This window comes from Akebia trifoliata, chromosome 2 (assembly GCF_017979445.1).
Source record: "Akebia trifoliata isolate Shusen 1 chromosome 2, ASM1797944v1, whole genome shotgun sequence".
NCBI lineage: Eukaryota > Viridiplantae > Streptophyta > Magnoliopsida > Ranunculales > Lardizabalaceae > Akebia > Akebia trifoliata.
The window spans coordinates 7,467,701-7,482,847 of NC_141376.1; the positions used below are offsets into that span (position 1 = coordinate 7,467,701).

At 35.1% G+C, this 15,147-nt stretch overlaps 3 protein-coding genes across 3 annotated transcripts in view; 1 reads left to right on the forward strand and 2 right to left on the reverse strand.

Moving 5' to 3' along the window:
* Positions 1-684: 684 nt before the first annotated feature.
* Positions 685-8,015, reverse strand: LOC147409238 (lipase 1). Its single transcript, XM_086426844.1, has 9 exons — positions 7,445-8,015; positions 7,229-7,342; positions 4,170-4,310; positions 3,968-4,078; positions 3,740-3,883; positions 3,602-3,642; positions 3,424-3,500; positions 1,608-1,703; positions 685-1,377 (listed from the first exon to the last, which is right to left on the reverse strand). The coding sequence occupies exons 1-9, from the start codon at positions 7,601-7,603 to the stop codon at positions 1,055-1,057; spliced, it is 1,206 nt and encodes a 401-aa protein (XP_086282970.1). The 5' UTR covers positions 7,604-8,015; the 3' UTR covers positions 685-1,054.
* A 1,766-nt stretch (positions 8,016-9,781) lies between these two features.
* Positions 9,782-10,556, reverse strand: LOC147409239 (F-box protein GID2-like). Its single transcript, XM_086426857.1, has one exon. The coding sequence runs from the start codon at positions 10,451-10,453 to the stop codon at positions 9,905-9,907; it is 549 nt and encodes a 182-aa protein (XP_086282983.1). The 5' UTR covers positions 10,454-10,556; the 3' UTR covers positions 9,782-9,904.
* Positions 10,557-14,530: 3,974 nt separating this feature from the next.
* The window catches only part of LOC147409240 (methylthioribose kinase-like), an 8,971-nt gene continuing 8,354 nt past the window's right edge, over positions 14,531-15,147 (forward strand). The window contains exon 1 of the mRNA XM_086426870.1: positions 14,531-15,130. Within this exon, the coding sequence (XP_086282996.1) occupies positions 14,945-15,130 (186 nt within the window). The 5' untranslated portion in view covers positions 14,531-14,944. The remainder of the gene's footprint in view (positions 15,131-15,147) is intronic.

Sequence of the window (15,147 nt, forward strand, 5' to 3'; positions counted from 1 at the left end):
AATATGTGGTATAAAATGGATAATCTATTCCCCTTTTTTTCAAAAAATGATCTGGGAGATTGTGTAATACTTAACTCTCAAACTTTTCGTTTAGAGTTCAACAGTAAATAATGGTGAGTTTGACACCATAGTAAAAAAGTGTCAAGTTCGACGATGAATAAAAAGTGGTGATCTCGACAATAAATTAAAAAAAAAATGGTGATTTCGCCAATAATGAGGGACCATTAAGAAATAAAAAAATTACTAAATATCCTATCAAGCTACCACCGAAATTCAGGAACTATTTAGAGATAAATCCCTTCATCAAGGTCCTTTTAAGTAATTTTTCCTAAATTTTTTCCGTCTTAGATCATGATGCACTTGCTCTTAACAGAGATGAGAGATTCTGAAGCCACTTTAATATTCAAAAAAAACATTCAGCTTTGCCATATTAACTTCCATCTCATGGGAAGGGTCAGAAAAAAGGTCAATAAAATCTAGGGAAAATTGCTTAATGAACATTGACACAGGGGCTGCTTTTTAAATACCCCTAAATTGAGGATGGGGCGTTTGAGAAATTGGTAGAGGCACCTGGTGCTAGTCTTGATGTAAAGAGATCAATTACTCAGTGTTGGACATGAGTCCTTAAATTCTCAAGCAACATAAGATACACTTAAAAGAGAGAAAACCAACAATATAAACACCTTTACACAAACAAAATATATTTGCATAAACCATCTCTTTAACCCTCTTAAATTATCAGCTTAGCAACATAAAAAGGTCAAGATGAAAAAATAAACTTACATTTTGTAGACTTCCTTTGGATCAGTCATCTTCTTCCAATTCATTCTACATTTACACTCAACCTCTTCCCATAAAACCTCACGTCAACGGAGACTTACCAATGTTGCTCCTCCATTCGAGCTAGCTCCACAAGCACACATCGTGGATTGACTTGATAGCTTCTCTCAATATCAACAGACATATTGACCAGAATCCTTCATGCCTAACAGTTGAGAGCTTGCTCAATATCAACTAACTAATTTAATTATCACAAACAATGAGGATCAGTCGCTTAATAACTAGTGGACTTCCCCCGAGACCTAAAGAACTCAATCATATTGTTATACACATCTTCGTTTGCATTTACACCCACAAGGAAGTCGACATGACCGTAAGATTCAAGATAAAGCTTCTCCGGTTTAGATTTCAATTCCTTGAGAGTGTGCTCCAGGTCAGTTAGATCTGCCAAGGCATCGTTACCCCCATATCCCATCCATAAGGGCAGCGACTTGGGTATGCTTGCGAGATTAAATTCTTTGGGCTTCAACTTACCATATCGTTTTAAGTTGCCCAACAAACCATAGTCATACATAGAAAATTTACCTTTACGGATCACTGCCAAACAAAAGAGATAATTAGAAGATCACAATTTGATGCAACAGTAGTTTGACACTTTGACCAGATGCTTCACTTCATTTATTTTCGTGCATCAGCCTCAGCTTGGACATGTGTTATTTATCCTAAAAACTGCTGATATGGAGAGTACTGAAAAGACTTTCAAGTTCATTGAGAAGCTAACATGAACTAGCAGCAGAAGATACTGTAAGAAAACCTAAATTGCTTACTTTGGAAAAGATGGTTCAAGTTTTTTGCTGATGTTGGATGAGGTTCATACTCAAGATAGTATTCCACACGTGAGCTATTGAAACAACAATTGTCCCCTGCAAAATGAACAAATTGCTCTTTTGAAACATCGAAAGCAAATGAAAATACAGATAAACCTTTAGAATATAGCACGTACACAAATATAATTGGAGTAACATGTTATTCCTACAAATCCTTGAATATCATGCAGTTTAGACATTTCAATCTAAAAGCCTTTCATTCTGCATTTAGTATGGCCTTCTCAAAAACTCAGTCAGTAGGAATGATTTTATCACAGAAACAAACCAAAAGAGAAAATCAATTTCTTTTGCTTCGTATCTACTATAAAACTCTCTAAATTCCTTTCTCACTAACTTGATTGTGAATGTGCCTATTCGTTAGTTCTATACGCTCTTTTTCTTGGATCAAATAGAAACAAGCTTCTGATCAATTATTGATTACTGCAAAGAAAATATCCCTTTTCTTTTTCTTTTTTCCCCCTATTCAGGACAAAATCGATGAAGGAATTTATTTAAAACTGATATAAGGTAGTTGCAACTTGTGCATGGCTTGAGGCTGTAAAGAAACCATTTTGTAAACCATTACCCTTAACTATACAATACTAGGATGGTTTCAATCTTCTGAATTAGAGCATAAATGAGATTGGTCCACTTGAACCGATTGACATTTTGTAGTATTCACTATTTTACTCAGGGTTGGCCCAGGTATAGATTGACATGAAAACGAAGTTTTGACGTAGTTGAGGAATAATTTGACTATGAAGCGCTTTAGTAGCATCACTTGTAGGGCTGTAAACGGATACTAATCAAATCGGATGTCACCATATCCGAATTATCTGATAGATTTTTCGAATTCGAATTCAGATGGTTCGTAGGATCCGTCGGATTTCGCATTCGGATTCGAATGCTGTAGAAAATTTTCAGATTTGAATTCAGATATGGCCACATCCGATTCAATTAGTATCCGTTTACAGCCCTGGCTGCACATACTGGAAGATACTGCATAGGAATTATGGCATAGTGTCACACAACTCTTCAAAATATTGAAGAACATAGTATCCACATAAGAAGAATATAAATGTCAGGGAAGACTATGGAAAGAAGCTATCCTCGCTGTCGCTGATGGTCCTCAACCACCAACATAGAGCTGTCAGGAGGACCCTATGTTCAATGGAAGCCCCCTCAGACATTAATAAATCAATAGCAGACCCAGTCAGACGATCATAACCATTTAGACCCACCAAACTCATTTTTACAGTTAAGAAAAGTGAAGAGTACTACAGGAAGAAAAAAAAATCACAAATTAGTCCACATATTGGGATAGATGAGCTGGATCCCCCAACCATCTGAGATGTGTACCACCTTACAGAGAGACTGACATCTTCTGCTCTGATGTGAGTAATCCTCTTTCCATGGTATATTTAACTCAATGCTGAAGCCCAAAAGATCAAGAAGAATAAGAAGAAATTCTAATTCTAGTTGTCATAATTGGTTTTTCATGGCACTGGAGTGCGCAAGAACTTCAGAACAAAATAGCTTGCTATAACATATTTCTGTGAGATGTCAGCAAAATCGACTTCAGACCAACTAAAAAGTTGTTAGATGAAGAAAACAACAAAAATGCAGCTAAAGTTTTTGGTCAAATAGAAAAAACAGTAGAAAGCAACATCTCTCCTTGTGGAGACACCAAACACTTCATGCTCTGAATTATGTGTGATCTAACCAGAAACAACAGTCACAAAATATATACAAAGACAGAGAGGAGAGGGAGAGAGACCTGTTATGGAAGCTAACAAATTGTTACAGTCCATACGTCCATCACACATAGAATCCAGGATGTGGACACTAAAATCACTGAATACAACAAAAACAGATTATAAAGTATTTACAAGACAGAGCTTGTAAGGTTTCATAAATCTGAGACAAAAAAATAAAAGACAGAAATATGATCAGACCTTCGCAAATTAAGCTGATGAATGCCCAAAGCCAAAATCATCTGTAGGAAAAGAGTACATTGAAAAATAGAATCACTTCTTCATCAACAAAACCATTTTCTGGTAGTAATATTAAGCATCTCTGGACACGAACGTTACCTTATCAACATATAAATTGACCAATCTCAGTACAAATGGGGCACTGATATGACCCAAATAAGATATTGGACAAAGAAGAGCAGCTGCTTCAACCATGTCTACTATATCTGGCCGAGTGAAAGCAGCTAAAGCCATGATGGTTCCCTATAAGAAAGGTGAAGAAATGAGCTCCTATTGGATTACAGGAAACAAAAAAGTTAGTTCGTGCTGAAAAATGAGAATTCGGACCTGTGAATGCCCCACATAGAAAATTTTGGAGTTTGTTATCGAATGGACATAGTTGATCATTTCTGCAAGATCATAGAGAGCCAGTTCTTGCCAACTCCAATCCCAAAAGTCCTGCAACATAAACATAGGCTCGTAATGCTAGCAAAGCTATAGACTAACATAATATATTGAACGTGTAGATATAAGATAGAGATACGCATACCTTATCTTTCTCAGATAAAGAGATATGCCCATGGCTCCAATGAGTTCCACGAACATTCGCAACCCACACATCAAAACCATGATCTGCAAGGATGAAGCCCAATGATTGTTCTATGGAATTTAAAAACCACGCATCTCCTGCCTGTGCATGTTTTGAAGTTAGTGAGCAAGTAAGTACCCATTAATTGTTCAAAAAAAGCTTTCTCCCACTTAAACATATATTCCAGAAACAAATTAATGGTTATTGATTTATGTTTTAACTGCCCCTTCCAGCAAAAACAATCCAAGCATTATCAAGGATAAAAAAATAAAATTCAAGGAAGAAAAATTCCAAATGGAAACACAAAGTTCAGAATGTGAAGAAGAAGGGAGTTAGTAGTCTGACCCTGTATGTTTTGAATCAAACCCAGTTGTTGTTCCCCCAAATACCGGGTGGATTAATCAAGGTGCTTATGTTCATATATCAAATTCTCCATAGGGGTTCGTCAACAAGCGGGAGCATAGATATGAAGAATAGCTATATTCATGGGGAATTCAAAACAATTGAAGGTCGAGTTGGTTTTATCAGTTCTTCTTAGATACTGGTTTATTTTGGATTTACATGATACTTTATATGTGCTAGCTATTAGACACAATTTGGTTTCAATTTCAAGATTGGACTCTATTGTGTTTGGTTTTGTTTTTGAAGGTGCTAAACTACCTCTTAGACATGATTGACAAGTTTTTGTAGCGGATTGTTTATGGATAGACTTCCTAAATTATCATCAGACTCCTATCTATGGAGTCCAATAAGAACTCTTCCATTTTACAGCACAAAAGACTAGGACAAATCTCTAAAGATTAGTCTTTTGTGCTGTAAAATGGAAGAGTTCTTATTGGATTTCATGGATAGGAGTCTGATGATAATTTAGGAAGTCTATCCATAAACAATCCACTACAAAAAAAACTTGTCAATCATGTCTAAGAGGTAGTTTAGCACCTTCAAAAATAAAGATTGTATTAGATGGAACTCTTTATGTAATCATTGATGCTTTAGCTTTCCTTTGTTTTGTTGCTCTTTAAGAGGCTTCTTCGGCCTCCTTGTACTTTGTTCTCTCTCTTTTTTCAATATATTACACTTATCAAAAAAATATATCCTAAGACTCCTAGGGTATGTTTGATTTCCACACCTGCATGAATTGCATCAAAGAAAAGCTGACAAAACATAGATATAGGATGTCACCAGGAGTTCTGGTCTTCTAAAACTCATTCATACAGATATTTGAAGACCTTTCCTACCCCCTTTTGTGGTGGTCCGTGGTTTTTTACATATTTTATAGATGACTTATCGAGGTATGTTATGTATCTCCTTCACCAAAAGTTAGATGCATTGAATGTCTTCTAACTTTAGGAAGTAGAGGTGGGGAAGTAACTGAACAAGAAAATAAAGGCTGTTCATTCTGATTGAGGTGGAGAGTACAATGGTTGAGCTAATCAAGACAGTGTAAATCATGGAAATGGAATACCTGTGGGAGAAAGGAATTGTTCCTCGACACACCACTCCCAGAACTCCAAAATGGTGTATATGAATGACGAAATATAAGTATCCTAATGCTACCGGATCATGATGAATCATTCAGAAAATAAACAATGGTGTGAAGCATTGAAAGCTGTTGTATACTTGTTGAATAGGGTTGACACTAAAGCATTACCAAAACCCTCATTTGACAATAAGGAACAAATAAAGCATGCACAAGCTTTGAAAGAAGCTTGGATTAAACATGGCTGGGCATCATGATCATAAGCCTTCATCCTGGATAGTTGATGATGGTTTTCTATGATTGGTGCCGTAAAATATCAGGATGACATATAACTTGATAATCCCATGAAGCAGGACAACGATGAGAGAATATTGTTAAAGTGATCACGCGAAGGTTGTGTATTGCTCATACTACAACATAACACATCCATAAAAGGAATAAAGATAGCTCAAAGACATTGTTGTACAAATGGTCTACCATGAAACTGCCTTCACATCATACAAAACACATTGTATTTTCATGATTCGGCTTTAGGGTACTATAAAATTTGGGTGAAAATTTAGATGACAATCAATCTTGTCACACTCCTTTTTTTTTTTTTTTGTGTGTGATGACCAACTCCTGTTACACTCTTATGCAATCAATTTTTCAAAAATTAAAGAATGACACGAGTCGGCTTTTAAAGGATTGACTAAGAGTCATTTTACAAAACTTGTGTATTGTGTAGACCAAATGGGAGATTGTATGTTATTTTATAAAAGAAAATAATTAGTTATTAATTAATTTTCCAAATTTATCTCTAAATGTGATCCTACAAAATAAAGTTTTATTAAAATTGGGTTAGTTGAGTTGCATTAAAAGTGTGAATGGATTAGGGAAGTAAATAACAATCACAAGTGTGTGTGTGTGTGTGTGTGTGATCAATGGGATTGAATGTCCTAAGAATTCAATAGTTCCTAGGGGCGAACTATCCCCATCTAATGGTGTAGCCTTCATAAGCTTATAGACTTCATAATGGGTGTGGAGTCTACTGGCATTCTCTATTTAAAGGAAGTGAGGAAGACACCTTCCTGCAGCCTTGTACATGAGTGATTTTTTGCTCACATACTCTCTAGCGCGTGCCATGTCAAGCCTAACGACAGTAATTTTGTAAATGAAGATGCAAGCAGGCTCATGTGATTGGTGGATCCCAGATTCTATGGATACGTCGTCCCCCTCACTATAGAAGTATAGATCATTTGATTCCAAACATTGATCAATCAAACGGTTCAGAATGCTCTAAGTTTATTTCAACTTAATTGCTAGATTATGTACTTAATTGGGCATAAAGACTCTACAGCTAAAGTATACACGTGATTCACGTGCTAACAGTTTAACACGATAAGGAAACATTTGGGATTGTGTCCGATAACAGTTGTCTAAATTACTTTCTTTTTTTTTTTTCAAAGGAACTTAACCTAAAAATGATAACCGACACCAATAGATCCGATTACTATTAATTTCCACTAAAAAACAGGAACAATAGAGATTAAGAGATGACCATAAAGAGTCCGTGTTGAAGAAGGATAGGAGGGCCAGTGGGTTTGACTTTTATATCTTTGCTACGAGAGGAAACACGTTGGAGACCTAACAGGTAACCATCCTTCGTTTGAGCCTACAAATTGAACAAAATCAAACAAACAGATATGTTAAAAAGAACAGTAATCGAATTAAAGAAAAACAACACTAAAAATTGAAGAAGAGAAGGGGATGTTACGGTGTGTTCAGTGCACGGATAACCGAAGGGTTGGATCAGTAGAGCGCACAAACCCTCACTCTGTGATTGGTAATTGAGATTCAACTCTCTGGTAGAACAGCTGCATCTCCCAATAAGCAGGACGAAGTAAGATAAAAAGGCTACCACCGCCCTCACCATATTGAAAATGTTAGGGCAAGGTGAGGGTAGGTGTTTATCTGCTTAGCGGACACCGCACTGTGGAAGAGTGGTTGGTGTTTGAAAATGATTACTCCAATGAGTGCAGATCCCGCACTCCAGGGAATTGTGCTGTAACAAGAACTTTGATGCTATTGGTGATTGATTTTAAGTCGTTGGATTCCAATATTTTGTGATATACGGTTAGAAATCACTCACAAGGTTGACTAAGAAGTGGGCCTAATTTTCATGTCACGTGTCATTAGACGATACTGCAAGTAGATTTGCAAACCGTTTCCCTGCTTACACCATAATCCCTAATGGGATTTGAGGATTACAAGAGGCGCATAAATGGAATTATTTTGTATTAAGTTTAATAGAGCTTACGCGAGGGAAGAAGATTTCTTGTCTTATTTCATGCTCTAGAATTTAGTGATTTGTCACCATGGTTTTAAATCTTGTCCAAGACCTAGATGACTAATCGTTTACATCATGGGAGCGGCCACCAACGAGAGGGTTTTTTCTATTTAACAATTATGAATACGACTTCATTTTGTTATTTAGTGACATAACATCTCGGGATTATCCGTTCTCTTTGTTTTATGGTTACGAATGTGGGTTCGTGTAATTGTTTTGGCCACATGGTACTTCTACTGGTTCTGGTGGTTATCGTTGTAGTTCTTAGGATTTTACTCGTGTATGATGCACCACATATTGGGACTGTGTTAGGTTGTCTTTCAATGTATCCTTTTAGTTGGTTGTTTCTTCCAATCGAATTTGGGTGATCTCATCTATTGGGACTGGATTCCATGTGCACATTGACATGTGATTGGAGCCATTGATTCATTGACTTTTGAATTGATGTCTCTTTTAAGCATGTGTTATGGCCTCCCTCCTATTTTGTTAGTGCCGATTAAAGACAAGTGTCGATCCCTAATATTTGTGGTGTGGGACAACAAAAGCAACGTACCAAGCCTCGTCAAGGCCACCTTATATTTGGACTCGAGCTAATTAATTCATATTTGAACTTGTGAGGATAAGATTTCAAGTCTTAAGTAATAAATGTGCTTTGGAGTATGGAAACGCTTGAAAGCTAGCACCAAGTTGATGTTGCTTCTCTAATGTTTTCTTAACTAAGTTAGCCAGGAAAGTTCCATGTCCGCACCTCCATGTGGCATTCAACTTGAATGTAGAGTACAAAATGTTAAGAGCTATTAAAAAAAAGTATTTTTTTTATGGTAGGATTAAAATTGGGGAATTAATTTATTGGTCATCCATTTTCAAATCCTTTGAATGTAACCCCCTTTTTTTTCTTTTTTAATTTGAACTCATAAATTATATAGGATGTTATTTGGCCAACATGACAGCCATGTCGACCAACAAGTGTTTGTAAGGGTGGAAGCATGACTAACTTAGTCACGCTAGTTTAAACCCCCTTTTAAAATGGGTATATTATGATTATAATATATTTTTACCTGAGAGTACTCCAATCTTTACTCTAGTAATCTTCGCATTTAAGAGCAAATGATGTTCGTAGAAACTTTTACTTCTTTTACACTTGTGTGTTGAGGTAACATTAGATGTAACAATTTCATTTCTGACGTGGAGGGAGGTGCACACATAACTGTAAATACTTTTTAGTTGAGGAACACCCACCAATATCACCCCAGCGTGACTCCTTGTTTTATGCTAAATTTTGGTGGGCTAATATTAAATATTAATTGGAAAGAAAATAATTCAAGAGGGTCATGATTGATCCCCACTAATGGATCACCAAACTGAGTCCTTTTTAAACTTGGCCTACATAACATGAAGGAACTATTCTAGATACCTAACACACCTCCACATGATATTTGTTTCTTTGGTTGAATTTCTGTTTTGGTTACATTTGTTTCTTTGTTGAGTTTGGGTTTTAGTATCCAGCGCATCCAAACAAGACAATGAGAAAGGAACGGCATCTTCTTTCTTTCTTTCTGTCCAGTAGAAACCAAGAGAGAAGGTGTGGGCACTAGCAGACACTTATTACAACTCAGATATTGGCCTTATCTTCTACTCAAACAAAGATGTACTTGAGAAAACTTTTGGCCGGCAAACCCTAACCATTATTATCTCCTCAAATCAAAACCAAAATTCTCTCAGATCTAAAAATATAGGAGAAAAATCAAAATGCACATAAGACCATAACCCTAAAAAAGATCGAAACTTCATTGATTCCACACAGATAGGATTACAGTTTACAGATCTATTAAGTAAAAAAGAAAACAACAATAAACATATTAATTCGAAACCCTAAATTAAGAACATTCAACTGCTTCTGCGGCTGCTGCTGCTGCTGCTACTGCTTCCGGTGTTTGGCCTCATCATCTCGTAATAACGGATCGAAAGGAGAGAAAGTGAAAGATGAACCTCGTCTTTTCCCCAATGATTTGGCACCTTAGATCTTGTTGGAATCATCGAAGACGGAAGCAGAGAGGAATTAGGGAGAGATGGAGAAGATGACGAAGAAGGGGGCTTCAAGAGGGGCCAAAGATAGAGTGAATGGAGACGACGAAACCCTCCTAGAGCGAGAACAACAGTGCGAAGCTGTTGGTTCGCAAACCCTGTGTTGGTTTCTTGGCTTGTACAGATCAACTCCCATAATCGTTCATCGTGCGCCGTCTTGTTCCACTGCTTGCTAACGCACGCCGCTTTGGCCAGTGTCTTCGCATCTACGTGTTTCAGAACCTCGAACAATAGATTCTCGTCCAGACGCATAAACCCTATCTCCTCCTCTTCTTCTTCTTCGTTCTTTCTCTTCTTCATCTTCTCATCACAGACCTTCGTATCGTCTTCGATGTTGAGTTCTCGCTTCATTTCTGTAGAAATCCCTCCAAACCCTCTTCTTCTCTCTCTCTCTCTCAGAACATCTCTACCGTTTCGCTCCTGTTCTCGTGAAACTCGCTTTATGATCGAAGGGTATCATTTTAGGTGTGTTAACATTCTCCCTATAAAAGTATTGGAGTTCGTCGTCCTTACGTCTAGACCTTTAAAATGTCAGTGGTCTTCCTGATTTACGATTAACAAATGTCGAGAATAATCTAACGGTGTATATCATGGGACGACGTTGGTACGGTGTATTTTTACTTCGATTAGTTGACAGCTTGGCTGAATTAAAAAATGAGTCGTGAATGAGCGATATTCACATTGTTTCACACATTGGTATGCACAGAACCATAGATGTTTCTCTATCATATCGCGATGAAAAGCATCTATGGTTTTGTACACATATTCACGTCAGCAATGTGGGAAACAATGTCATTTGAATGTCACACAGTATTTTCCTTGAAAAATAAGGTCCATGGCATTAAGGTAATAAGTAGGGGTGCCCCTATTCTGGTGTTCTTCGATAAGGACAAGATAATAAGAAATTAGTGCTCTTAGATTCCTTTCTGGATTTGACGAATTTGCCCTGATTTTATTTTATTACATTTTTAACCCTAACTGCATATGAGCCTACGTCGCATCTTTAATTTTGTTGAAGTGGATTTTTATTTATTATTATTTTTTATTTTGTTTTTTGCGAGCGTCTAAAAATCTTTAAATTATTATTAGATTTATTTTTAGAGAGATTTACAGGCAGACCCAGCTGTTACATTTTTATTACAAAGACTCCCTTGGATGTACGAAAATTCCAAGGGAACATCACCTCATCAAGTTTGTTACCCATCAAATCTCATTTTATCAAATTTGTTATATAGCAAACCCTGGATCCACATCGTAAAATTCAAATTTACGATATTAATTTATTACTTAACATACCTTTGAAGTGGCTTCTAATTACATCAATTTGTAACAAACAAAAAAAGTGATTGGATGTCATCGGGTTACGAAGGACAAAATTCTAAGAACTTTAAAATAAAATAAAAAAGATTAATATTTATTTTCATGATTGAGAGTTTGGTAATCATCCATTTTCAACACTTACCATCAAACTTAAAAATTATTTTTATAAAAATTTTATTTATTTTAAATATGATTTTTTTTTTCTTCATAAAACCTAAAAATTTGTATTATTTTATTTTTAATTGGATTGTCCAGGTGAGTTCAATGACTCTTAAGACTTGAAATCTTACTTAGTAAGCATGGTAGCAAAATTAATAAAGTAAGGTTTGTTCAAGTAATTTTTATAATAAAATTACAACAGATGGGTTTGCCCCGTAAATGACTCTTCTTTTTACTAATTTGGTACTAGTGTCTCATGTGAGAAGACATCTCATGTGGAGATTGATGAGAGTAATCATGTACTTTTCCTATGACTCGTACTTGGTGTCCACCATCTTCTTAATACAAAACCCATTTAAAAAATAATAATACCAATAGACATTACGAGGGTAATTTTCCTGATATCTTTTGGAAGTATTCTTTCTGCTAATAATCTCATTGATTTCTCCTCCGACGTTCAAGCTAGATTATGGTTGAACAATATAATTAGATTAAATAAATAAATAAATATGTATATTTCAATTTTTTTGGTGGAGCCCTAGTTATAAATCTTGTATTGGTAATTATTCCTTCAAATCTGAACTTGTACGTAGATGATAAATTCTTATCGTGAAATCTTTTCTTAATTAAGCAAGATTTGGATTTATCCTCTTGTCACATGGATTAGGGGTGTCCTGAGTACTCATTTAACTAGAATCAAATCTAAAAACTCGAGATCTGATTCTCATTTTATTATAATCGATTAGATTCGGATATAAAATGGAACCAAACTAACAGGAATCAAAACCACTAAGAAACACGGGAAATGCAAGTAGCAAGAACCAAAATTGAAGAAATATAATGATTTTTAGTAAAGTACAAAATTAAACGAAAATCAAAACTAGTGAGTATTTATGTTTCATAACGATTTTGGTTTCAGTCCCACTTATTTTAGAATTAATACTAGGACTGACACTAATTAAAATCGAAGAAATATAATGACTATGATTCTAAGAATACATTAAGAACATAATTGGAATTGACCTATTGACACCCCTAACATAGATTACAATCCTCAAACACGTTTTTGGTCTGTCAAAGATTCTCTACATGATTCTTAGGGGTTATCTCATGATCGCCTAAAAAGGAGGGTGTGTGCTCGAAAGAATGGATAGTGCACTCGTGTCTTCAATGAGTAGGGTTCCTCTTTTTGAGTTCAACATTTGTTATTATCAAATTTAACATTTTTATTGATGAGATCAACATGTTGAGCTCAACAATAATTTTTTTTGATCTTGACAATAAAAAATATTGTGCTCAACGCTAAAATTGTTGATCTCAACACTCCAAGAAAAAAAATTTTAATCTTGACATTGTAAAAAATATAATTGTTGAACTTGACACTTAAATTATTGATCTTAAAAAAAAATGTTGAACTTGAAAATGCCAAAAAAGAAAAAAGAATGAACTCGAAACTAAAATGGTTAATTTTGACAATAAAAATGTTGACCTTGCAATTAAAAAAAATTGTTGAATTTGACATTACAAATGTGATTCATATATATATATATATATATATATATATATATATATATATATATAACTTTTTGAACATTGACACTAGATAAAACTCCTCGAAATACTTAAAATGCGTATGTTATAGTTCTGAAACAGATACTCAAATCAAATTTTACAATATGAAATCTTAAAAAAATAATTATAAACCCAACTTCGTTTGTAATTTTTTTTTATTACAAATCATGAAAATAGATTAAAAAATACATCTAATTGTTTTTAATTAGGAGTATATCATTCTTTCGTTATCAATCATTCAAAATGATTGCAATTACCATTAAAAAACTTAAAATATGAAGAAGATGAGAAAATGATAGATTGGATACTTAAAAAAATAAAAAATAAAAAGGGGAGATGAGTTTGTGGGACCATTTAGATATAATAAACAATTAATTAAATGGACTATAAAGATACCACCCAAAGGTTAGAGACTATTTAGAGAAAGAAAAAAAAAAACCTCCTATAAGATTCAATTGAATAATTTTCCCTTCAAATTTTAATAAAGTGAAACATTTTCCTTACTAATATAATAAGATTTTGAGCCTTACTAAGTGTCATTTTGCTAAAATGGATTACCACATCAGAAATCCAACACCACGACCTCTTAGTTTCATAAATATATATATATTTGAACTAGATCCAAAGTTTTGAAAATGGGCGGCTACCGAACTTCCACAGAACTCCCAAACTTAAAAATGAAAGTCAATGGTCATTTTTTTTTCCAAAATTCATAGAATTTCGTCCACTACAACCTTGTACCATTAGGTCATGTTTTTAGATGCCAAGAGGTGATCCCAACCTTACTAATTTAGAGGGTGTTTGGTTTGAATTCTAGAGTTTGATAATGGTTCATAATCAGTTTCTAGAATCTAATGCATTATTTGGTTCAAAGTATCAGCCTGATTTGTTCACAATCATTAACCAAAATCATGGAGAATTAGAAGCAATTCTCAGGTTTTTTCTCATGATTTTCACAGACTATCTAATTATGGTGATTTTGAAATACATCTCATAACAATAACAATAATAATAATAATATAGTAAAATAATGGGTTAGGAACCCTTGACTATAAAAATGACTCATGAAAAAAACATTGATCCCAACCAGTTAAATGTAAAATCCAATAATTGAGACTTATCCTCGGGATAAGTACATTTGATATTTGTGTTATCAAGATACTCATAAATCTCTACCATTGAATTTTGTGTTTAGAGATTTGGGATCATGTGATCAATTTTTAAAAAATAATGTTTGTCTAACAAGATTTTGGATTGTGAAAATCAAATTCAATAGTCTAATTTTGACTATTCATAATCAAAATCGAGAATCAGGATCTACCATCCGAACCACCAAATGCCCCCTTTGGTAAGGTTAGGGAGGGGGAGTCAATTTTAATACCACGACGGTCCAAGTCCAGTTGCTACTGTAGCGCCTGCGGACTCAATATTCAACTCAACGAGTGGCGGGTACAAGCGAGCATCCGCCATCCGGTTTCCCTCTTTTATTGTTCTTGTCTCAAGAACCTACAAGTTCAAAGTATCCTTCGTTGTATCAAACTTCCATTCCTTCCTTCGTGGCTGCGTCTTACGTTTTACAAATTGAAAGAAAGAAGTCTACTACTTTGATTTTTTCCTCTGAATATGACAAAAAGTCTCTGAAAGTGTCAATTCCCTCTGTTCCATCATTTTCAATGTCCCAAGTTTTCCAATTTCGTTGCCACTATAATTGCCCACTTCTTATCTTCACCCCCGTCATCACTTATCAGACTCTTCTCCGCCACCAACAACAGCTCTGTATCACCGCCATTAATGGAGGCTAATGGATTTCGGCCGTTAGATGAAAAGTCTCTAGTCGAATACATAAAAGCCACACCATCTCTGTGCTCTAAGTTAGGGAATCAACTCGATGACTTGCTCGTTAAAGAAGTCGGAGATGGAAATCTCAATTTCGTCTACATCGTCATCGGATCTACTGGTTCTCTCGTCATCAAGCAGGTCACATATTTCTTCTT